The sequence below is a fragment of the Danio rerio genome, chromosome 24, assembly GCF_052040795.2.
Source record: "Danio rerio strain M-AB ecotype USA chromosome 24, GRCz13ab, whole genome shotgun sequence".
NCBI classification, from domain to species: Eukaryota; Metazoa; Chordata; class Actinopteri; order Cypriniformes; family Danionidae; genus Danio; species Danio rerio.
In genome coordinates this window covers 29,733,567-29,756,520 of record NC_141044.1, presented here as the reverse complement: position 1 = coordinate 29,756,520, position 22,954 = coordinate 29,733,567, and the positions used below count along the sequence as shown (strand labels likewise).

Genomic DNA, 22,954 nt, shown 5'->3' with positions numbered 1-22,954 from the left:
GAGAGCCGTGGGCCGAAGATAAATATACCAAACTATAGTACATTTAACTTGCCATGGTTAATGTTGTAATTTATTTAGTAACATTTCAAAAAATATATAGAAAACATCCATTTAAATTGTATTAACTAATGCAGTATATGCAGTATTAAATGAGAACTTACTGCAATAAAAACAATAATCGCATTTATAACACAGTGGAGTTCAATGTTGAAAACACTAGTCAGGCAGAATCTGCCTTTGTCTTGATTTGCTCCCCAAAGTCTCCACATTATTGGGTGACAGTCACAATCTGATTCATTTACACCATTTAATTGAAATATTTAATTTTAGTTAGCTTTTAACAATAAAACAAACAAAGGGTTACATTACATTTCAATTGACAATCTTGAAAGGATTCCCATCCTTCTCCATCTCTTCTCAGATTGGTTGGTGGGCCAAATCAAAGGTTACCATAGGCCAACTTTAGCCCGCAGGCCCTCGTTTAGGCATCTCCAATCTAGAGGGATGTGTTTTATTGAGGCTTCACAAGTGCCTTAAATTAAGCATTTCTTAATAAGATTCCACTTAAATTTAATAGTATTTTAGAAATAAAACCAAATGAATGTTTTTATTTGATGTGAGTTGCTGTTTGATTATTGTTATTTAACAAATGTACACAATCCTCTTTTACGGAAATCTCAGGTTGCGTACTTAAAGCTAAAAGCTTTCCTACAAGCTCTGAAAACCCCCTTTAAAGAAGCATGGAGTGGACTTTTCACCTTACATCATCTCCACAGCTGTGTTTGATCTAAAATCTCCAGCTCTCCCTTGAATTTGAAGGGGAAATATTATGATTGGCTCCCTGTGAAAGCTTAATAGTTCTCAAAATATTTTGCGACACTGATATCAAACTCTTTCCGCGTCGGTTTGTAGAAATGTCTTACTCTTGCGGTTTCACCCTTGTTTAGGTTTGCATGAGGATATTTACATTTCATCCTTACAGCTATGTGCGTAAAATCATTCTGATTCAGAACACATGTAAATACACGGAGATCAAGAGTTGCGTGTTTTAAAGGCGATACAAATGTATTTCAACCGGAATATTAAAATTCATGTATTTTACAGGCACAGATGGGGTCTTTTTTTGTCTATAGTCATAATAATAATAATGTTTTGCATTTTAAAAAAAATTTGGGGTATTTTTCTAATCATTTCTCAAAACTTTTCACACTGTGTAGATACTATGATGAATTTTAAAAGTAGAGAGCTTTGTTTTGTTGAGACTTCATGAAAGAAAAAGTTGCATAGATCTGTTTCACCACTTTTTTTATGTCAAAATGAGTGAAAAAAATAGAGGGATTACGTAATTTGAGATATATTAAGAAATATTTAGGGTTTTTGTGTTACTTTTAATGTAAAAAAAGTGCTGTGTGAAGAGTTTCAAAAAACGAGTAAATTACCAAGATAAGTGTTATTGATTTTTTTAGTTATTAAAAATAAATGACAATGTCAAGGCCAGAAGCCTAGTGGTTAGGTACATCAACATATAACACCATGATGCTTATGGAGACACGAGTTCGTTTCCCAGCTTGAGGTCCTTTGCCATCCCTTCCCCTTTCTCTACTTCCAATACTTTCCTGCCTGTAACCTCTACTGTCCTATCTAAATTAAGGATGAAAATCTCCTAAAAATAATTAAAATAAACAATGACCATAAATCAGTGCAACATGAGACTGAAACGTGACTTTATTTATTTACATATGCAGACCTGGTTTTATTACCCGCTTTATATTGATGATGATGTCCGAGAAGACGCTAATAACATTAACATCTGTCGTAACCATATATAGTTTGTGTAGATCGTGTGTGTGTTGGATTGTGTGTGCCTGAAACTTGTGTGGGTCTGCAGCTGGATAATAATGACCCGGGCTGCTGAAACATAACTGGCTAAAGTGGCATTGGGCAGGTTAAAATGACCAAAGCAGAAAAAAAAGCAGAATTAAAGCAGAATATCTGACTTTTTGTTTTCAGATAAACAAGAATGTTCACTTGGCACGTTTCATAAATATCTGCAAACATATTATGGCATTTTTATGCTTTAGAAGAGTCTAAAACTTACAGCACCTTTATAGTAAAAATGCAAAGTGGACATTAGCGGAGATGTCTCAAATATGTCCAAAAAATTGCAAACAATAATGCTCGACCACAATTAATCAATCACCAACCAACAAACCATATGAGACCTTAAAAATGAGCAGTTTTCCTGTTCCAGGCGCTTTATTTTATTTTAGTGATTTCCTATGAAGTTTAGTGCAGGATGCTGCGAGATGCTCTCCAGGAAAACAGTGCAGATCCCATCTGCTCATTTAACCACATAGACTTCCTGTCTGTCTGAGTGAATAAGCTGTCCTAAACGTTGGCATGAGCTAATAAGCTAAAGTTTTTTGTAATGTTAAAATAAAGTCACTAAAAACAAAACATACGAGTAAAATGAATACTGTGTAAATAAACATGCTCAGGAAAATCACAAGTCTTTTCCTTTGGATTCATCTCTGTCTTTTCGAACAAGGCCTTTAAAGGTTCAGGACACCCTGGAGAACTTTTTTTTATATGTTAACAGATTTGTGTGTGTTGAGCATCAGTTAAGATAATGTTAGCACCTGTCAGCTTTAATTGTGGGGTAAACTGGATAATTTTGTCAGCTAATTTCAGCTTCCGGGTTTAAAATGATTTTTGGGGCGGGATCAAAATCGGCGACATAGCGAAGTACCGCAAGTGCAATGATGACGCGTCGGTTTCTCATTATTATTCAAAGCGGAGTTTCCTTATCCTATGAGAAGAGCCGGCTGCTTAATTATTCATGAGAGCATGACAGCACGCGCTTTCCGAAGGCAAGGCAGACGCAGACCTGCCAGACCAGTGCCAAGCTCAAGCTGTGAGACACGGACCCACGGGCATGCAGTAGCCGTTTATAAAGGCTCGTATGTGTTTGTTTCCATGATCCACGGGGTTTGTTGCATGATTTTCCCCGCGATCCTGTCAGGGCCGATCATACAGCAAAGCTGTGTGTGTGCTGCTAGCATTTTTGTCGGGAGAGCAGCACGAGAATTGGAGAATGGCGGATGTTGTCTTGTATCAGGAGTTCCGGGGATTGAGGGAGAAGTCCTCATTTATAGTGTTTATATGAACACGATTATCTTTATAATTATATAAATTGTGGTTGTCTGTATATGAAATTACGAATAACAAATGTAGCAGGGCATTAAATTACTGTTTATTTCTTTGCATTTTAACTTTGTAAACTATAAACTCATGCGTCTCTTCACGGTTTGTCTCATTTTGTGAGCTAACTGACATCAACAGTTGTTCGCTCCCCTTCTCCCCTGCTGGCCACGCCCACTCCTGCCTTATGCTTGCGGAGCTCCACGCCCATTAATCATGCATCTTTTGAAAATATTCTGAAGTAGACTTTAACCGAAAGTGGGGGGTGTCATGGCCCTTTAAACTCCAAACCTCTGCCAAGTGTGTTCCCTCCAAAATCTTCAGATGTGTGCAGTCAATCCATGGCGGGAGAAAATTAATTCTCCACATACTTCTTTGTTATGTGTCTGTGTGAGTTTGAGTGTTCAAATCTTGAGGTAAAGAGCTGAGTTTTGTTTTTTCCCAGTGAGTCTCTCACACATGTTCGCTCTTGGCATGGCTGTTTTTAGCAGGGCCATAGCTGGTAACTCCATCGTGGTTTGAGTAGTAGAAGCGGGTTTCTTGATTCTCGCTTGTGCCGGAGCTGGTAACTCCATCGTGGTTTGAGTAGTAGTAGCGGGTTTCAGGATTCTCGCTTGGGCCGGTGCTGGTAACTCCATCTGGGTTTGAGTAGTAGTGGCGGGATTCAGGATTCTCGCTTGGGCTGTGATCTTTTGAGCAACAAACCATCACAGAGCCGGCAAAAAAGCAGAGCGCTGAACCCACCCAGCCAGCATACAGAGAGAATCCAAAAGACATCAGGCCGTCCAGCTTTCCGATGGGGAACCACACCGTCGACACCATCCCACACAGAGCTGTAAACAGCAGTAAAGCTCCTTATTATCACATACAAGCAGTGATGGAAAGAGTACTGACAAATCATACTCAAGTGAAAGTATCATTACTTGCGTAAAAATGTAGTGCAAGAAGAGGTAAAGTATCTGTTTAGTAGTATGAGCAAAAAGAAGCCCATTTAAAAGTATTCAAGAGTAGTCATTATTACGCTGTAAAAAGCTGATGCTTTTACATGTAATTTGGTGTTGTGTTTGTAATCGTAACATTCTGTAGTGCATTTAGTTATTGCCAGTCATGCACACATCATCATAAGACGTTAATATTAGGTTAGATTTAGGTTGTGATCTAGTGTCTAAGCACAATGTTAATTTGATGTTCAATAACGACATCAAATGACGTTGATATTTGGTTGATTTTAGGTTGTGAGAGAGAAAGTGACCAAAATCCAATGTCGAGCCAACATCTTAAACCAACATCATTTGATGTCAAATACTGACATTTATTCATCAGGTTTGGCAACCAAAATCTAATGTCTGATAGACGTCATAGTGGTAAGTCCCCACGATGTCCAGCTGTAACATCATTAGATGTTGATATTTAATTGATTTTAGGTTGCACACGTTGGGCATTGATGTTACTCTGACGTTGAATTCTGATATTAACACAATTTTCATTACCAAACAAAATTCAACGTCCCCATGACATTAGGGTACAATGTCAATCTGTCATGTTGATGTCTTGTGCCGGCTGGGTGTTTAAGGCTTTTTCGGTCTTCATACAGTAAACATGTGTCATCTTTTCACCAGTGACATGCATCTAAACAGTCTCTGGGTCAATGCATGTAAAGATATTGGACATCTTCTTGGACACTTTTAATGCTTCTAAACAGTTTGCTGCAACTATAAAAATCACCCGAGCCTTGAGGAAGTTCATTATGATGCGATTTACTTTCTATATGCGATTTGGTTGGACAGGAATCACAGGACTGATTTTTCTAATGCCCAGTAGGGTTGGGTATCGTTTGGGTTTTTTTCGATAACGGTGCTAAATCGATATTTTTAAAATGGTACAGGTGCCAAAACGGTTTTGTAAAGCATCTGCTGCATGTTGGTGTGTCAGAATCCTTGCTTGTAAAATATAGCCATACTGTAGAGTTGATACAAATTAGATGAATGCGATCATGCATGTTGATGAAAGGAGTCGCTCGCCGCATGCGCTGTACTGCACGCTTTGAATTCTTTAAGCTACAATAACAAATGCCTGACATCGCTGACATCTGTATCCCTCAAAGCTGTTTAGAATGAAACATTTAGAGATGGTGTGACGGCGCGCACATGACAGTTGATTCTAAATCCATACCCTGCCCAAATAACTAGATCAATGTCCACATCAACACTTGATACCGTTGTGTTAACTTTTTAAAGCAATGTACATTTACCAATTAGTACCAAAAGTCAACTTTAGTGTGAAATGATTGGAAGATTGGAAAGTTTTATGCATTACAGAACTACAAATCATCCCCAAAACACCTGTGAGAATGGGCCGGACAGCTGACCATGACTGACTCTTCCCACTGTAACAGGATGTAGGAAATCTGTTTGACATTTACTTCAGTCAAGGACAGTTTCAGGCCTGTATGTTGAAAGCATGACTTCAGGGAGGATATGAACATCAGACCACAACATCTAGCATTTTGCTTAGAGCTGCTGTTTTTTCAACACTTTAATAAATGACTTTACTTCAGGCTCATGAATAACACCCTAATAGACGCTTTGCTGGAAATGCTATCATTAGTACAGCATGTCACCAGGTTCCGAGGTCAACAGCATGCTAGCTGATTGTAAGAAAATACTATAATATTTACTATCTTTGCTTCCTCCCACCTTTGTGTTTTCACAGCTGTTTACTGGTTCAACAGGCCTCTCCCAGCTCCTACTCCTTTACGACCCCAATTTAAAGCCCCGTCTTCTTGTTGGCCCTCATAATGAAAGGATCTAATGTTTTCATTACTGTTTTTACACATATAGTTCACATTTGGTAATCATGACTAGTATCTATGTTTCAAACATCTAAACTGGACACTTTTCTTCTATACAGTATGTGTCTTTTCAAATATACATGACAGTTTCAACATATGCTGTATACATTTCAGGCTTTTCTGACACAGATGGTTCTCATTGTATCCCCAAGTCCTCTCTCGTGCTCTTTTATGACCCCTTTGCCATATTTTGTCGCCTGTTTTCAAAGACATATAATGGCAGATTCATAGGGCCCTCCACTCACCCAATTAAATGCGTCTTCATATAGGTTTAGTAAATAAAAATCTTCGTCAACAGTCCGTCATGTAAATAGCAAATGCGCTATGGAGCAACGCAACTGACTCTTAAAGAGAATGGGAGATGAGACTCTAGCTGCATCCCAAATGGCACACTATACACTTTGCACTCATGCACTTACACACTCAACAGGATAGTATATGTATGTAGTGTCGTCCAAAATGGCACACTAAAGTTTTTTTACTAAGCGGAAATTCAAACCGTTTCGCTGATGACGTTTGATGGTTGCCAAATCAGTGAAATAAACGACCGATTTATCAAATGTTACCTGCCGTGACTATTGCCGCATTCACCATCGGGAGGCGCTATAATCACTCTCGTAGGAGAATTTTGCTTTCACCATCCAAAATAAATAAAGTTATCCAACATGTGGTCCGATAGCTCCGCCCCTTCCGCTACGTGAGCAAACCTGCGGTCGTTGAGTGGGTGAAGTGTCCATCATTACACACTTCATTTTAGCGGTTGAATAAGTGCATCATCCGGGTAATTAAAGTGCACTTATTATTTTTTGAGTTTTCAGTGTGAACACACTACTTGCACTATTTATACTACAAAATGTCGTAGAATAGTGCATAAGTATGCGATTTGGGACGCAGCTTCTGATTGGTTTATTCTGAAAACACACCTATGACTAATTAAGAGAATAAGCTGAAGCCTTTTAGAACATGCGCCACGGCCCAAAGCGGATTTTTCTAACCTTAAAATAGTAAAAGTGGATTCCGACACGCTCTTAATGCTTTCGCGCCCTGCGCTTTGCACTTGAGCATGGATCGTCAAAATAGAGCCCCAAGTCTGTATGACAGTCTGGCGTAAATTTATAAGGTCACAAAGTTTGGCCCAATGTTAAGTCAATGGAACTTTTCCGAATTTTCAGTAAAGATTTTCATTTTCTCGGTTTTCAGGTAACTGTAAGTCAGATCAGTTGGAAAAGAAAAGCAAGCCGAGTCAGAGCAGTTTGGAGGTTTGATGTTAGATTGGTGGTTATAGTATGAACGGTTTAGGAGGAGATGCATATAGAAATTAGTCTCGGAAGAAGAAGAAGTTTATGTGGTATAACAGTGTGTTGGCTTTCTCAGGCCTCCATAATAGAACTGATTTTACAACAATAAATGATAAACTTGCAAGTCAGGTAAATCAGTTTACAGAAGAGAAAAATGTGCAAATGTAAATCATTTTCTTGCACAGATTGATCATTTAGCTTTATAAGACACCATCAGGGATAATGATTTTGTTTTGCCTGTATGTTTACTTGACTCTCAAAATTCACTTTGTTTTAAATAAATCACTAAAGACCCCAATTTCAGATTTGCCTTAAATGTTCAACTGAAACAAAAAAGAGTAGCCTATCATATTGATTGTCCTAAATAAATAAACATTTACTTTTAATTTCTGTGTGAACTATGCCTTTGAGACTCTTCAGACTCCAGAGATGATCAATATGACTCACATATGACGAGTATTATTAGTCCTCCCTGAACTGCGCGTCTGTGTTTGGTGCCTTCAGTCTCCTGGCTGACTTTGACACAGGGCATCGCCAGCAGCAAGAGAGCCAGAGCAGGCAGACCGAGCAGAGAGGCAGACACCATCAGAACACGACACGCCTGGATGTAAGCTTAAAACACAATAAACACATGCAAAAGACAACTTCAATCAATTCCAGAAAAAAATATAAAAATGATTAAATATTTACTAATACACACACACACACACACACACACACACACACACACACACACACACACACACACACACACACACTTGTCAGATTTATTAGCCCCCCTGAATTATTAGCCTTCTTGTTTAACAGAGAGAAGATTTAAACACATTTCTAAACATAATAGTTTTAAAAATTCATTTCTAATAACTGATTTATTTTATCTTTGCCACGATGTCAGTAAATAATATTTGACTACATATTTTTAAGACACTTCTATACAGTTAAAGTGACATTTAAGGGCTTAACTAGGTCAATTAGGTTAACTAGGCAGTATAGGGTAATTAGGCAAGTCATTGTATAATGATGGTTTGTTCTTAGACAAATTAAAAAATATAGGGGCTAATAATTAAAATATCTAGTAAAATATTATGGATATTATTTATTATTATGGTCATCATGGCAAAGATAAAAAGAAATCAGTTATTAGGAATTAATTATTAAAACTATTATGTTAAGAAGTTATATTACAAATCATAAAAAAAGGAAATATTAAAAAAATTAATTTGGAACAGAAAGTATTCATAGCGCTTTACTTTTTTCACATTTTTTTATGTTACAGCCTTATTCCGAAATGGATTAAATTCATTTAATTGTTTAACATTCTACACACAATACCCCATAATGACAATGTGAAAAATATTTTTGAAATTGTTGCAAATTTATTAAAAATAAAAAAGCTAAAAAAATATTTTTTAAAAAATCACATGTACATCAGTATTCACAGCCTTTGCTGTGAAGCTCTAAATTGAGCTCAGATACATTCTGTTTCCACTGATCACTCTTGAGATGTTTCAGCAGCTTATTTGGAGTTCACCTGTGGGAAATTCAGTTCGGCTCTGTCAGAGCTCCAGCTTTCTTCTGTGGAGAGAGGAGAACCTTACAGAAGGACAACCATCTGTGCAGCAATCCACCAATCAGGCCTGTTTGGTAGAGTGGCCAAAAGGCATCTTTAGGACTCTCAGGCCAAAAGAAACAAAATTCTCTGGTCTGATGAGACTAAAATTAAACTCTTTGGAGTGAATGTCAGGCGTTACGTTTGGAGAAAACCAGGTACCGCTTATCACTAGGCTAATACCATCCAGGTCTAGCCATGGGGATGTTTTTCAGCAGCAGGAACTAGTCAGGATAGAGGGAAAGACGAATGCAGCAATGTACAGAGACATCCTAAATGAAAACCTGCGTCAGACTGCTCTTGACCTCAGACTGGGGCGACGGTTCATCTTTCAGCAGGACAATGACCCAAAGCACACCACCAAAATGGAGTGGCTTCACAACAACTCGGTGAATGTCCTTGAGTGGCCTAGCCAGAGCCCAGACCTAAATCCTATTGAACATCTCTGGAGAGATCTGAAAATGGCTGAACACCATTGCTACCCATCCAACCTGACAGAGCTTGAGAGGTACTGCAAAGAGGAATGGGCAAAAATTCCCATAAACAGTCGTGCCAAGCTTGTGGCATCATATTCAGAAAGACTTGAGGCTGTAATTGCTGCCAAAAGTGCATCAACAAAGTATTGAGTAAAGGCTGTGAATACTGATGTACATGTGATTTTTCAGTTTTTTTTATTTTTAATAAATTTGCCACAATTTCTAAAAAAAAATTTTTCACATTGTCGTTATGGGGTATTGTGTGTGTAGAATTTTGAGGAGATAAATCAATTTAATCCATTTTGGAATAAGTCTACAACATAAAAAAATGTGGAAAAAGTGAAGCATGAATACTTATGAATACTTACTATGAATAATACTACTATAAACTTACATACATATATATATATACACATACACACACACACACATTGTATCTGGAAAGTATTTATAGTAAGTTTATAGTAGTATTATTCATAGTAAGTATTCATAAGTATTCATGCTTCACTTTTCACCATGCACCCCTGCTAACCAAAAAATGTTAACAATAAATAAACAAAAAAAAGTTAACAGTAGATGTTTGGCACTGCTTTTAATTTGTTTTAAAATGTAACCATTAAAACCTCTCTCTGACAGTTTCTACGTTACTGTTTCCCCCCCAAAAGGATCAAAAGACTAAAGGCATGCATACAATGATAATAAATGCATTTGTCACCTGGTATTCTGCGGACCTGGTTGAGAGGGATGCAGTGATAGAGAGCAGTAGAGATGACACACTCCGTCCACAAGCCTTTGGTCTCCAGGTCGTCCATATTCCTGCAGCTGTGCGACCCGTATGTACAGGACAGCACCCAGTCATTTGTGGAGGTCGCGATTATTATCCCAATCCAGCCGACAAAACTCATCAAAAAACCACAAAGCAGACGACAACTATTAGACATTCTGACTGAAAGCGTATTATTAAGCGTATTATTATTTGCTCCTCAATGCCAAAAACTTGTGCTAGGATCTCTGACTTTAAATAAAACGCATTCTGAGTGAGATTTGTTGGCTGAACTAACGGTTGGAGTGAGAACTGTAAAAACATTCCATTCGGTAAATTTGTTTTTTTATTGTGGACAAGCCCAATATAACTTTCAGCCAATCAGAAGAAAACCTAGATTGAAACGTCACAAATGTCTTCCAGTGTTGCCAGATTGGGCAAACTCAGTGGTTTTTCATAACACTTATCAATCATTTTCCCCTCGCAAGAACAAACAAAGAAGCGTTGTGTGCTTAGCAAACAGCAGTCAATCGTGCTCAAAAGAAGTTAAAACGACAAATAGGGCGAATTTACAGCCTATTTCGAAAGTAAAACATACTCTAATCTACGCAACATTAAGTGCAGTGTGTGGGTGAGAGGGGCAATGCTTCGATGTTATCCTGTTATATTGTGCTTCTATGAGACTGCTGGTTTTCCTTGCTGCATGGTTAATAGTTATGATAGTTAGTGTTACTAGGTTGATTTTATTTAATTATCAATTAAATAAAATATTTATCGAATATTTTGGGCGGGTTTTGGACAGCTTTTGTCTGGAAAAAGTCAGCTATATCTGGCAACACCGAGGCCTTCCCCAGTGTTGCCAGATTGGGCGGTTTAGCATTTGATTGAGGGGGTAAAATTACAGGGGCGGGTAGAGAATATTTGGGCGGTTTTGCAACGGCGCGCCTCACTTATTACATGCTTTTGTTCACCAATCAACAACATCCTTATGCTTGGAAAATTTTGCATACATAATCAAAATATTTGAAGGTGACACCGTTTTGTGCTTTTTATAATGAGATTGTTTCATTTATAAAATCCGTTAAGATAATGAAAACAAAATGTACAATTAATCTTCTATCTTTTATAGACAAATATAAATGACAGGAAAACCCCTAGCCTTTTTTATTTATTTAATATATTTTTTTAAAGATTTAGTTATGTATACTATTTAACTTTTTTTTCATGTAACATATTATTTGTTCTTTATTTGCACCTGTTTCCTTTTCTTGTAATGTAAAGGTGTACTGATAATGCCAAATTGTTGTACATTATGTTCAATAAAAAATTTTTTTAAAAAAATCTGGGCGGTTGTTTTTGTAATTCGGCGGGTTTTGGATAGTTTTTGGGCTGGAATCAGTCAGCTACATTTGGCAACACTGCCCTCAAAGTCGGGAGTATAACATCCTTTGATTTATTACAACATTAATAAGTCTGATTCTTTTTTATTATTTTCTCTCTCTCTCTCTCTCTCTGTAATCGTGATAACGTTTCAGCAGGACTGTTGGTCGGCCCACACTTTCTGAGGAGGTAAGAAATTAGCCTTTTGTCTTTGAATGCCATCTAGTGGATTATATTATATTATAATTTCCAATTCATATTTTTGATATACAATTTGCTTTTATAAGTGTGATAATATTTCATCCAATCTTTAATTATTTTCCTCCAGAAAATGAAAAATGTTTTTATTTGTAGCAATTTTTAAAGGATTAATCCACCAAATTCAATATGAAGTAAAAACAATTATATTGTGTTGTCTAACATGGATTTTTTTTTTTAAAAAATATCGTGTTTGAGTAAAACGAAATTTTAGTTTTGTTGTGTAAACAACTCGTGACATTTCTTCCGAACTCAAAATAAAAGTCTTTCTAACATACAGTTTTAACATCTACAATGCAATCTTAAGGTTTATCTTAGTTCTTTTGCAACAACTGTAATAAAAAATATAAATTTTCACCATTAATAAATCAAATGATTCATTATGGAATATACAATTTATATTTTTATGGGCCAAATTTTTTTTATAATAGATTACACTCACTGGCCACTTTATTAGGTACACTTTACTAGTGCCTCTTGCCAAAGCTTAAGCTCTGGTGACTGTTTAGGCCATCTGAATACAGTGAACTTATTTCCATGTTCAAGAAACCAGTCTGAGATGATTCGCGCTTTATGACATGGCTTGTTATCCTGCTGAAAGTAGCCATCAGAAGATGGGTACACTGTGGTCATAAAGGGATGGACATGGTCAACAACAATGCTCAGGTAGGCTGTGGCCTTGACACGATGCTCAATTGGTACTAATGGGCCCAAAGTGTGCCAAGACAATCTCCCCTACTCCATTACACCACCACTCTTAACTGTTGATACAAGACAGGATGGATCAATGCTATCATGTTGTTGACGCCAAATTCTAACCCTACCATCCGAATTTCACAACAGAAATCGAGACTCATCAGACCAGGCAACGATTTTCCAATCTTTTATTGCCCAATTTTTGAGCCTGTGCGAATTGTTGCCTGTTTCCTGTTCTTAGCTGACAGGAGTGGCACCTGGTGTGGTCTTCTACTGCTGTAGCCCATGCGCCTCAAAGTTGGACGTGTTGTGCATTCAGAAAATGCTCTTCTGCAGACCTCGGTTGTAACGAGTGGTTATTTGAGTCACTGTTGCCTTCCTATCAGCTCAAACCAGTCTGGCCATTCTCCTCTGACCTCTGGCATCAACAAGGCATTTGTGCCCACAGAACTGCCGCTCACTGGATATTTTCTCCTTTTCAGACCTTTCTCTGTAAACTCTAGAGATGGTTGTGTGTGTGAAAATCCCTGTAGATCAGCAGTTTCTGAAATACTCAGACCAGCTTGTCTGACATGAACAACCATGCCACGTTCAAGTCACTTAAATCACCTTTCTTCTCCATTCTGATGCTCGGTTTGAACTGCAGCAGATCGTGTTGACCATGTCTACATGCCCAAATGCATTGAGATGCTGCCATGTGATTGGCTGATTAGAAATTTGCGTTAACGAGAAGTTGGACAGGTGTACCTAATAAAGTGGCCGGTGAGTGTATAAATATACCATGGTAAACCACAACTTACGGGTAAAACACCTCCAAAAAAGAAAATAGTGGTACAATAAATGAATGCCAATAAAGGTTTCGTAACAAAATGTAGTTGGTTTAATTAAATAATCAAAAGTGGCACAAGAAAGATAATGTAACAATGAGAAACAACACTTGATGACACAATCTAGTACATAGTTTGCCTCAGCAAAATGCCTACAGTAGTTTCTTAAGGTCTCATAGAAAAGGCACCTTTTCACTGCTTTGATTGAAAACGATTGCCTTCGGGTACCTTCTTCTCGTCTTGAGTCTTTGACAGCTTGTCTGATTTACACAGTACCACTGCGGAGATTTTTACAAAATGTCATTGATGTCAGTATCTCAAACGTCATATTTAAAAATGTTTATAAACTCGAAATGATTCGCATTTGTACTTTCTATAGCCTTAGAAGACAAATATATTAAATATTACAAATCCTTCACAAAACGTTTTTTTTTTTTGTTGTTGTTGTTGTTGTAATTTATACACACAGAACACTGCATTGTTATACATGTATACATATGGAATACGATAGGAAAATATATACAATGGGACATGCACACAATAACAGCACTTCCGTTCTTGTCGAACCTCTCCGCAATGACACAGGAAGTGATCTCCTTTGCTCTCAGTCAAAAATATAAAATCATTGACCCTGATCGAGATTACCCATACAAAACAAAAAAGAGACGCTAACAGTTCCTTCCTACTAAATACACATCCTGTAAAACGCTCACAGACTGAGACCATTATATTGCTACCATGCTTTCAGACAGAGGCTAACTTTACAAGAACTTTTAAGGTTTTGCTAGTTTAGTTCGAGCGAATACATGTAAGCTTTCTCATAACAATGAAATTATCGCATAAATCTCTGAAGATTAAAGTGCACAAAATGGCTCTATTCTATTGGCAAGTGCTCTTATGGTCCACAAGGGTATACCTAGCTTCGTTTGTGTCTCTGTTTCTTTTCTCTTTATCTTCCGCCTTCCCTCAGGGAGTTGATGCGGGCGCATATTTTGAGAGCCGGGCCGAGTTTGACATTCATGGCACTCATCAAATGGTCTTCAGTCAGCAGAAGCAAGGCCTGCCCGTCGATCTCTTGGGCTCGGAACGATTCTGCGATGTCTTGACACCCTGAGAAAAATCCGAACAGTGTTAAAGTTAAAACATATGACATGCTATCAAACAAAAAAATAAAGAAACTTTGATGTTATACTTAAAATGTCATGCTAAAGAATAGATAGATAAATAGATAGATAGACAAACAGACTACAGAAAGTAGAAAGAACAGTAAATAGAAGAAAGAACTATCAATAGGTATAGATAGACAGTTAGAAAGAAGAAATGAAAGAAGAACGATAGACAGATATAGATGGAAAGAAAGATAGAGCTATTAAATTGGATGGATGGATGGATGGATGGATGGATGGATGGATGGATGGATGGATGGATGGATGGATGGATGGATGGATGGATGGATAGATAGATAGATAGATAGATAGATAGATAGATAGATAAAACGACAGACAGGCAGATAGAGAGAAGAAAGAACATTAGATAGAATGAAAGAATGAACGATAGATGGATATAACAGTGGATGGATGGATGGATGGATGGATAGAAAGAACGATAGAAAGAACGACAGATAGAACGATGGATGCATAGATGGATGGAAATAATGAAAGAACAATAGGTAGACGGAAAGACAGATAAATAGATAAAACAATAGACAGACAAATAGATAGACAGACAGACAGACAGACAGACAGACAGACAGACAGACAGACAGACAGACAGACAGACAGACAGACAGACAGACAGACAGACAGACAGACAGATAGATAGATAGATAGATAGATAGATAGATAGATAGATAGATAGATAGAATGATAGATGGATGGATGGATGAATGGATGGATGGATGGATGGATGGATGGACAGTTCATCTTTCCAACACAAAAATATTTCTGATGAAATCCAAGAGTGTTTTGAGTTTCCATAAACAGCTACTGTCTGTTTATAAAACCTTCAAAGCACAGAATATTACCAAGAGCATCTTCAAAATGTGTCATCAGTGGTTCAGTCGTAGTTTTATAAAGCTACAAGAACCCTTTAGTGTGCAAAAAAACAAAAATAAATTTAAGAAATGTTTTTTTTTTTAGCATTGGACTAGGACACGTGTTCATGAGAGCACTACCATATGCGTCAAGCGGCTGACTTATAACCTGACTGCGCCCACACCTTTTTTACAAGGGAAGGAAGACGCATACAGTACATAAAACCATCTCTGTAAACATATCTGAAGATTTCAGCAGAGAAGATGACTTGCTCTGCCTTTTTTACTCAGCCTTAAGTGCTATTTACACCAATACATTTTCATTTTAAAACTCCTATGTTTTGTTAATATTACGCCTGGAATTACACACTACCATGGAAAAAAATCCATTTGAAACTGCTAAATAGCAAGTTTTGTTAGAAAATGCTGGTGTTCCACTCCCGTGTACATGCACTGAGATGTCCAGTGAGTTTGAATGTTCATGTATCATGCATTTTAGGCTGTATTCTGATATTGTTTTTCTGAAATGCAATAAAAATGCCAGTCTGGATGTGGAGCGATTTCAATCTAAAATGCTGTTTTAAATTGAGTAATCGCATCAGATTTAAACGCACTAGTCCTAAAGGCGCCTTACTGATTCAAACCAGAATAAATAAAGATATCAGTAATATATGTTTGCAGTGCAAAGTGTATTGTTTTTATAAACATGTGAACTAAACTGATGATGAAAAGAAGAAATTGTTTGATAAAGTCTTTGATTTATGCACAGAAAATTATTCTTGTAGCTTCTTAAAATTCTGGTTGAACCACTGGATCACATGGCTGTTTTGACGAGCTCTCAAATTTAATTAAAAATATCTTTATTTGTGATGGGAAGATGAACCAAACTGTTATGGGTTTGGAACAGCATGAGGGTGAGTAATTAATTAACAAGATTTTAGGTGAACTATCCCTTTAATTAAGAAAGGAAATAAATAATGTAAATAGGTGAGGAAGGAAGAAAGTAAGAAGTAAGGAAGGAAGTAAATGAGGAAGAAAAGAAGAAAGAAAGGAAGTAAATAAGGAAGAAAATAAGAAAGAAAGGAAGGAAGTAAATTAAGTAAGTAAGTAAAAAATGAAGGAAAGAAGGGACGAAGAAAGTAAGGAAGGATGTAAATAAATAAAGTGAATAAGTTAGAAAGAAAGGAACTAAATAAGGAAGGAAGACAGTAAGGAGGGAAGGAAATAAATAAAGTGAATAAGTTAGAAAGGAAGTAAGTGAATAAAGAAGGAAGTAAAAATTAAATAAGTAAAGAAAAAAAGTAAGTAAAGAAGGAAGGAAGGAAAGAAGACAGTAAGGAAGGAATGAAGTAAATAAGAAGGGAGAAAGTAAGGACAGAGGTAAATAAAGTGAATAAGTAAGTAAGGAAGCAAGAAAGTAAGGAAGGAAGTAAATAAGGAAGGAAGGGAGATAGTAAGAAAAAAAGGAAATGAATAAAGGTAATAGATAAGTTAGTAAGAAAGGAAGGAAATAAAGAAGGAACAACGTAACGAATAAAGTTAGTAAAGAAGTTAGGAAGTAAATAAGGAAAAAGTAAGGAAGACAGTAAAGAAGGAAGTAAATACATTAGGAAGGAAAGTAAGAAATAAAGTAAATAAGGACAGAAGAAAGGAAGTAAATAAGGAAAGAAGGAAGAAAGTAAGAAAGGATGTAAATAAAGTAAATACATAAGGAAGGAAGGAAGGAAGGAAGGAATTAAAAGTAAATCAGTAAGGAAGGAAGGACGGAAGAAAGAAAGAAAGAAAGGAAGTAAATAAGTAAGGTAGGAAGTAAATAAAGTAAATAAGTAAGGAAAGAAGGAAGTAAAGAAGAGAGGAAGAAGGGAAGAATAGAAGGAAAACCATAAGTAAATAAGGAAGAAAGTAAGGAAGTAAATAAAGTAAATAAGAAAGGAAGAAAGGAGGTAAGGAAGTAAAGAAGTAAAAAAGGAAGTAAATAAGTAAGTTAGAAAGGAAGGAAATAAATAAACTAAATAAGTAAATAAGGAAGAAAGGAAGTAAGACAGAAAGTAAGCATAGAAGGAAGAATAGAAGTAAACAAGGAAGCAAATTAAGTAAATAAGGAAGGAAGAAAGTAAGGAAGAAAATAAAGTAAAGAAGAAATGAAGAAAGTATGGAAGGATGTAAATAACGTAAATACTTAAGTAAGGAAGAAAGGAAGTAAGAATATAAGGAAGTACATAAGTAAGAAAGGAAGTAAATAAAAATAAACAGGGAAGGAAAAAGTAAATAAGTAAGGAGGACGGAAGTAAATAAAGTGAATAAGTTAGGAAGGAAGTAAATAAGACCATAAGGAAGGAAAGAGGTAGAAAGAAAGAAAAAAAGAACCCAGAAAGACAGAACTTTACCTGGTAATTTGGATATAAAGCTCGACACTTGATCCACTGTCCACTGGGCTGGTTTGGGGTAGGGCGTGATGTCTGTGGGAGACACAGGGTCTATGGGTGAGGTGGGAGCACTTCTGGTTTCCTCCACTGTGTGTCTGACTCTGATCTCTCTCTCCCGCTCCTGTTCTGTGTGTCTGCGGAGCCTGGTCTTCATGGGAGCGCTCGTCCCGTCTTCACCCTCCTGTGGCGGCTGCTGAAGGATCCTCCACTGCTCCGTGGCCCCATGTTTGGCCTAAAAAGTTAGTAAGTAGAGTTAATAATGAACCCAGATCTTAAAAACAGACACCGTTTACAGAGCATAGACAAACCTGGTGGAAACTGTCTTCTGCGCCATTGAGTTCAGAGCGATGGCCCCCCTCGCTTACACAGCGCCTGAGTGCACGGAAACGCTTGGTGTAACTGAACCTGCAAAAAGATCAAAGAGGCAAACAAAGGTCGTCTTTATCAATAACCCAATACACTGACCAGAATCAGCCTCGCAGCTCATAATGCGTGTCAAGGGTTGATGTTTATCACAAACCATGACCACATCCTGTCACAGCTAAGTCTGTCTGTCTCGGAGTGTGTGTCGAATTGGGTGTAACTCGTTCCACAGTAACACATTACTGTAATGTAATGTGTATTTATATAGCGCATTTATCGTATATGGCCATCCACCCAAAGTGCTTCACAATCATGACACAGGGTCTCTCAACACCACCACCAGTGTGCAGCATCCACTTGGATGATGCGACAGCAGAAACAGGACAATGGAGCCAGTACGCTCGCCACATACCAGATATAGGTGGAGTGGAGTGGAGAGACAGTGATGTACACAATTCGGTGGATGGGGATGATTGGGAGGCTGGGATGGGTAAGGGCCAATGGAGGGAATTTGGCCAGGACACCAGGGTTAGACCCCTACTCTCTACAAGAAGTACCATGGGATTTTTAATAACCATATTGAGTCAGGACCTCGGTTTAACTTTTTATCCGAAACATGGCGCTCACTGACAGTATAGTGTCTTCTTCTCTTGACTGGGGCATTAAGACCACAGGTTGAGTGCTGCCTGGTGGCCTTTCTAACACCACTTACAACAGCAATCTAGCTTTCCCATGTAGTCTCCCATCCAGGTACTGACCAGGTGCTTCAGTGAGTAACCGGTGTTGGGCTGCAGGGTGACGTGGCTCTGGTTGCTGTTTTCTTATTACATTTTTGGGGAACGCAGTAATGTAATGAATTACTTTTTAAATTTGTGTAATATGATTTCAGTTACTAATGTCAATGTATTTGCTTTACAAATACAGTTTTTAGAAGAAAAAATTGCTTCTTTTAAATAATGCTTTCCGCTGCAACAACAGTTAATAATCATGTGTTTTTAAATAGCTGGAGAACGTTAGCTGAAATGGTTGCTGACGAGAGTGGTTGCTTCTTCAAGTGGAAATACAGACGTAGCTGCTTATGGGGCTGTTCACATATTGCGTCTTTTGTGCGCACAAATTTGTTATATCCAATGGAGGCATGCAGCTTGCACGCACATATCAGGAGCGCATGTTGCGTGTACTCACATTTTCCAGGCGCAGCCGGCTGAAAACCGTGAGTCACATGACAAGAACAGACCGGTCAGCTTTATACTTTGTATGGAATATACACATTTCGGTAGACTAATTACCTCAGACAAACGCAGAACACCCAAACAATGCAGTGCTTTTGTATACTATGGATGTCAATGGTTACAGGTATCTAGTTTTGTTTTAAATGTCTTCCTTTTGTGTTAAAAAAAAAAAGACAAACAGGTTTGGAACACGCGAATGACGAAATAATTTTAAGTTTTGGTCAAATTATCTTTTTTTTTATAATTATTTTGTAGAGGTTCTTCACCTTTAATTGGAAAGGACAGTGGAGGTTACAGACAAAAAAGTCTTGGGATAAGAGAGAGGGAAAGGGTCGGCAAAGGACCTCAAGCCGAGAATCGAACTTGGTTCGCCGTGAGCACCATAGTGCTACATGTCAGCACACTTAACCTCTAGGTCACAGGTGTCAAATCTAGTTCCTAGAGGGCTGCAGCTCTGCACAGTTTAGTTCAAACCCTGCTTTAACACACTTACCTGTAAGTTCAAACAAGCCTGAAAGACTTAATTAGTTTGATCAGGTGTGTTTAATTAGGGTTGAAACTAAACTGTGCATAGCTGCGGCCCTCCAGGAACTGGATTTGACACCTGTGCTCTAGGTTATTGGCGCAGACTGAATGATCTCTTTTAGTCTTTTGAATATGTCAAGCTGTTGGGATCCACCCATTGTAATGTTTTTCAGTGAATATTACTGAAACAACTGCAGTTTATTTTGTATTTTTGTAGATATATTTTATATGCTTTAAAAGTAACTTCAAAGTAAAGTAACTAGTAATCTGATTACTTTTTACGTTAAGTAAATAGTACTTTAATCAGATTACAATTGTCCAGTAGTAGTCAGTAATTTGTAATCTATTACTTTTTAAAGCAACTTACATTGCTTAAAACATCCCCTTTTGTGCAAAACAAAAAAGACTTTTAGGTTAGGGGTAGGGGACATCAATTTAGGTTTGGAACAACTCTTTTTTTTTTTTTTTTTTACCTAAAAATATTTTTGTTTTCTGTTTTTAATAAATAAATTTGTATCTTCTTATCTTATAGTCTTATAGTTGTTATAATGCTTTAGCATTCAAATAGTTATGAGGTGTCTAAACACTCTTTTTTGCGGTCAACGTAGACATGCATGTATGTTAAGCTGCTGCTGCAAATATCCGTTTCATCAGCACACAAAGTCTCCATCTGAGTAACCCTGACAAGCTGTTACAATTAACTGTTTCAGATACATGCAGGAATTCAAGCTCAGGCCCTTCCTGGAGTGGTTTCTGACTCCACGAGTAACAAACATTTGCTATGTTGCTTTTGTTTGTGCACAGAAATCATGTAAGACAACCATTCATTATAGTGCCAGTCATATTAATGGGCAGTTTATTTAACTCTCTGTCAGGGTTTTATTTATGTCATGTAAGGGCGGTGTACCTCTTGGCGCAGGATTTGGAACAGAAGCGTTTGGAGCGGGGGAATGTTTGGGCTGTGCCTTTCCTCTTGCAAAACTGGCACTGCAGAACAAGCTTGTGTGCCCGTCCGACACCATCTATAGGGAGAAAGATAGAAGAGCATTCGTAATCTTTCATTTTGTCAAGACTTTAGATTGAATAAAATTCTGTACTAAATGTCAAGTTTTATTTACTAACCTTGTATGTGGTTGTTTATGCTACGGCTACAAGGCTAAATAGTCTATTCCTCTATGATGTTTCATAAAAAAAAATTGTAGTTATGCTTATGCTACACTATTCTGATCAAAGCTTTGTTTATAGCTATGCTATTGCTAACAATGTAATATTCTGATCAAAACACTTCTTTTGCAAATGTTGCAATATTCTGACCTAAAGCATTGTTTGCAGCTATGCTAATGCTAAAATATTCTGATCTAAAACCTTGTTTGCAACCATAAAAATGCACATGCTGAAATATTTTGACCTAAAACATTGTTTGCAGCTATGCTAATGCTAAAATATTCTGATTAAAGCCTAGTTTGCAGCTATAAAAATGCACACGCTGCAATATTTTGACCTAAGCTTTGTTTGCAGCTATGCTAATGCTAAAATATTCTGATCAAAACCTTGTTTGCAGCAACAAAAATGCACACGCTGCATTATTAATTTGTTATTCATTGCTAATGCTTTTTAATTGGTGTGCTTATCGAATTTACACTACTAAAACAAACATTTTTAGCCTATATCCAAAAACTTGTGACTGACAATGCTAAGGCGTCTCTTAGAATACCTTGTGCACTGCTATGCTAATATTAGCTTTCTTGTATTATAAAAAATAAAAAATGGACAAGATTATTACAATTAACAGTTACATCCTCATCATTAATGAATGAAAGACTTGGAATATAACAATGACGTCTTGCATGTGATGTGGTCCTTTACTGCTTTGCTAATTTTACAACCCCCTAATTATCATCATATATTGTTTAGTTTATGATTTATTACTATGTGATTTGAACTGTAGATGCTGCAATAAACAGCAAATTCTGGTTTAATGAAGTGTGTTTTACTTACTACTGTTTGCAACCCCATCCTCATCATCTGAGTCTGTGGAGTCCTCTGGATGTTCTGAACCGGAAGGGATGAGTCCTGGTTCCTTTACTCCATTAACCCCAGAGTCCTGGACAGGACCCACCATCAGAGACGACCTGCTCACCTAAAAAATTAATATTGTGAAATATTATTATAGTTTAAACATGCGGATTTGGCATCCAAGAAGCATTATCGTGGCTGACAGATATTTTGTTTACCGGGAATGGCTCCAGTCCCTCCTGTATGATAAATCCCTCCACCAGGTGTGTGAGGACCAAAGGTTTGGGTGCTCCTGATGCTTGCTGACCTTCTGTGTCCTTCATCTGACTGAGGGTGGAAGACTGAACTAGTGGTCTTTCCAGCACCGGATGAAACTTAGGAGGAAAGCAGCTATCCACAGGGGACATATCTAACGGCTGAGCGATGGAGGACTGGATGGGTGACATGTCAGACGAGAGGCTGGAAATTGCTAGAATGATAGAGATAGGTATGATATTACCAACGGTGAGTACATTTATATGACAGCAATTCTCCTTAAACAAGATTAACTTGACAATTGAGGAAATATTAAAAGCAAAAGACTTGAGCAAAAGCCTCCACTTAAACTGACCGCTACCAAAGAGTATTCGACTTTGTGTACCTGAGTGATTGTCTGACTGGGTGGATGTTTCCTCACACTGGTCGTCTTTCTCCGCTGGCCATGGTGCGACTGAGGGAGAATGTGTCTCATTCTTCTGTGAAGTCTTTATTTGGCCATCAGTCCTCGAATTTTCCGTGCAGACTATAATCTTGTTCAAGACCTAAAACGCATATTTCAGCATTACTGCAAAACAGTGTTATTGTAGAATCAAGATATTTCTATAGTATATTTTTTATTGGATTTCTCGATGTATATATTCACACAGGGAGTTTGGTTCTATCGAGGTGCTTTTCCACTGAATGGTACGGCGGGGTTCTGATTGGTATGGCTCACCTTTGGATATTTCCACTGCATTTTGTAC

At 37.5% G+C, this 22,954-nt stretch overlaps 2 protein-coding genes across 16 annotated transcripts in view; both read right to left on the bottom strand.

Annotated features, from left to right (window-relative positions):
• Nucleotides 1-1,707: 1,707 nt before the first annotated feature.
• On the bottom strand, nucleotides 1,708-10,545 carry cldn11b (claudin 11b). 3 transcript variants are annotated; one of them, XR_015524611.1, is made up of 4 exons: nucleotides 10,151-10,545; nucleotides 7,798-7,962; nucleotides 3,477-4,034; nucleotides 1,708-2,550 (listed from the first exon to the last, which is right to left on the bottom strand). XR_015524611.1 is itself a non-coding variant. In NM_131772.4 (3 exons), the coding sequence occupies exons 1-3, from the start codon at nucleotides 10,374-10,376 to the stop codon at nucleotides 3,655-3,657; spliced, it is 771 nt and encodes a 256-aa protein (NP_571847.2). In that variant the 5' UTR covers nucleotides 10,377-10,527; the 3' UTR covers nucleotides 2,089-3,654. The 3 variants fall into 3 exon arrangements, 1 of the variants encoding a protein (NP_571847.2); XR_015524612.1 differs by having other exon boundaries at nucleotides 1,708-2,570; nucleotides 3,486-4,034; NM_131772.4 differs by having other exon boundaries at nucleotides 2,089-4,034; nucleotides 10,151-10,527.
• Nucleotides 10,546-13,389: 2,844 nt separating this feature from the next.
• The window catches only part of phc3b (polyhomeotic homolog 3b), a 56,720-nt gene continuing 47,155 nt past the window's right edge, over nucleotides 13,390-22,954 (bottom strand). For 11 of the 13 annotated variants that reach the window (XM_087309681.1, XM_087309686.1, XM_087309690.1 and 8 more), the window contains 7 exons: nucleotides 22,594-22,753; nucleotides 22,172-22,422; nucleotides 21,936-22,077; nucleotides 20,845-20,959; nucleotides 18,126-18,222; nucleotides 17,779-18,049; nucleotides 13,390-14,469 (listed from right to left, as the gene is read on the bottom strand). In XM_087309681.1, the coding sequence (XP_087165807.1) occupies nucleotides 14,309-14,469; nucleotides 17,779-18,049; nucleotides 18,126-18,222; nucleotides 20,845-20,959; nucleotides 21,936-22,077; nucleotides 22,172-22,422; nucleotides 22,594-22,753 (1,197 nt within the window). In that variant the 3' untranslated portion in view covers nucleotides 13,390-14,308. Of the gene's footprint in view, nucleotides 14,470-17,778; nucleotides 18,050-18,125; nucleotides 18,537-19,663; nucleotides 19,851-20,016; nucleotides 20,960-21,935; nucleotides 22,078-22,171; nucleotides 22,423-22,593; nucleotides 22,754-22,954 lie in introns of those variants that run through there. The other 2 variants (XR_015525047.1, XR_015525048.1) reach the window with 2 other exon arrangements.

Excerpts from the sequence above, each read along its gene's own strand:
- cldn11b (NM_131772.4), bottom strand. The coding sequence starts at position 10,376 with ATGTCTAATAGTTGTCGTCTGCTTTGTGGTTTTTTGATGAGTTTTGTC. Across the intron at positions 7,963-10,150 it reads CCAGGTCCGCAGAATACCAG|CTTACATCCAGGCGTGTCGT; the intron begins GTGACAAATGCA and ends TTGTGTTTTAAG. Across the intron at positions 4,035-7,797 it reads ACTAATAATACTCGTCATAT|CTCTGTGTGGGATGGTGTCG; the intron begins GTGAGTCATATT and ends TGCTGTTTACAG.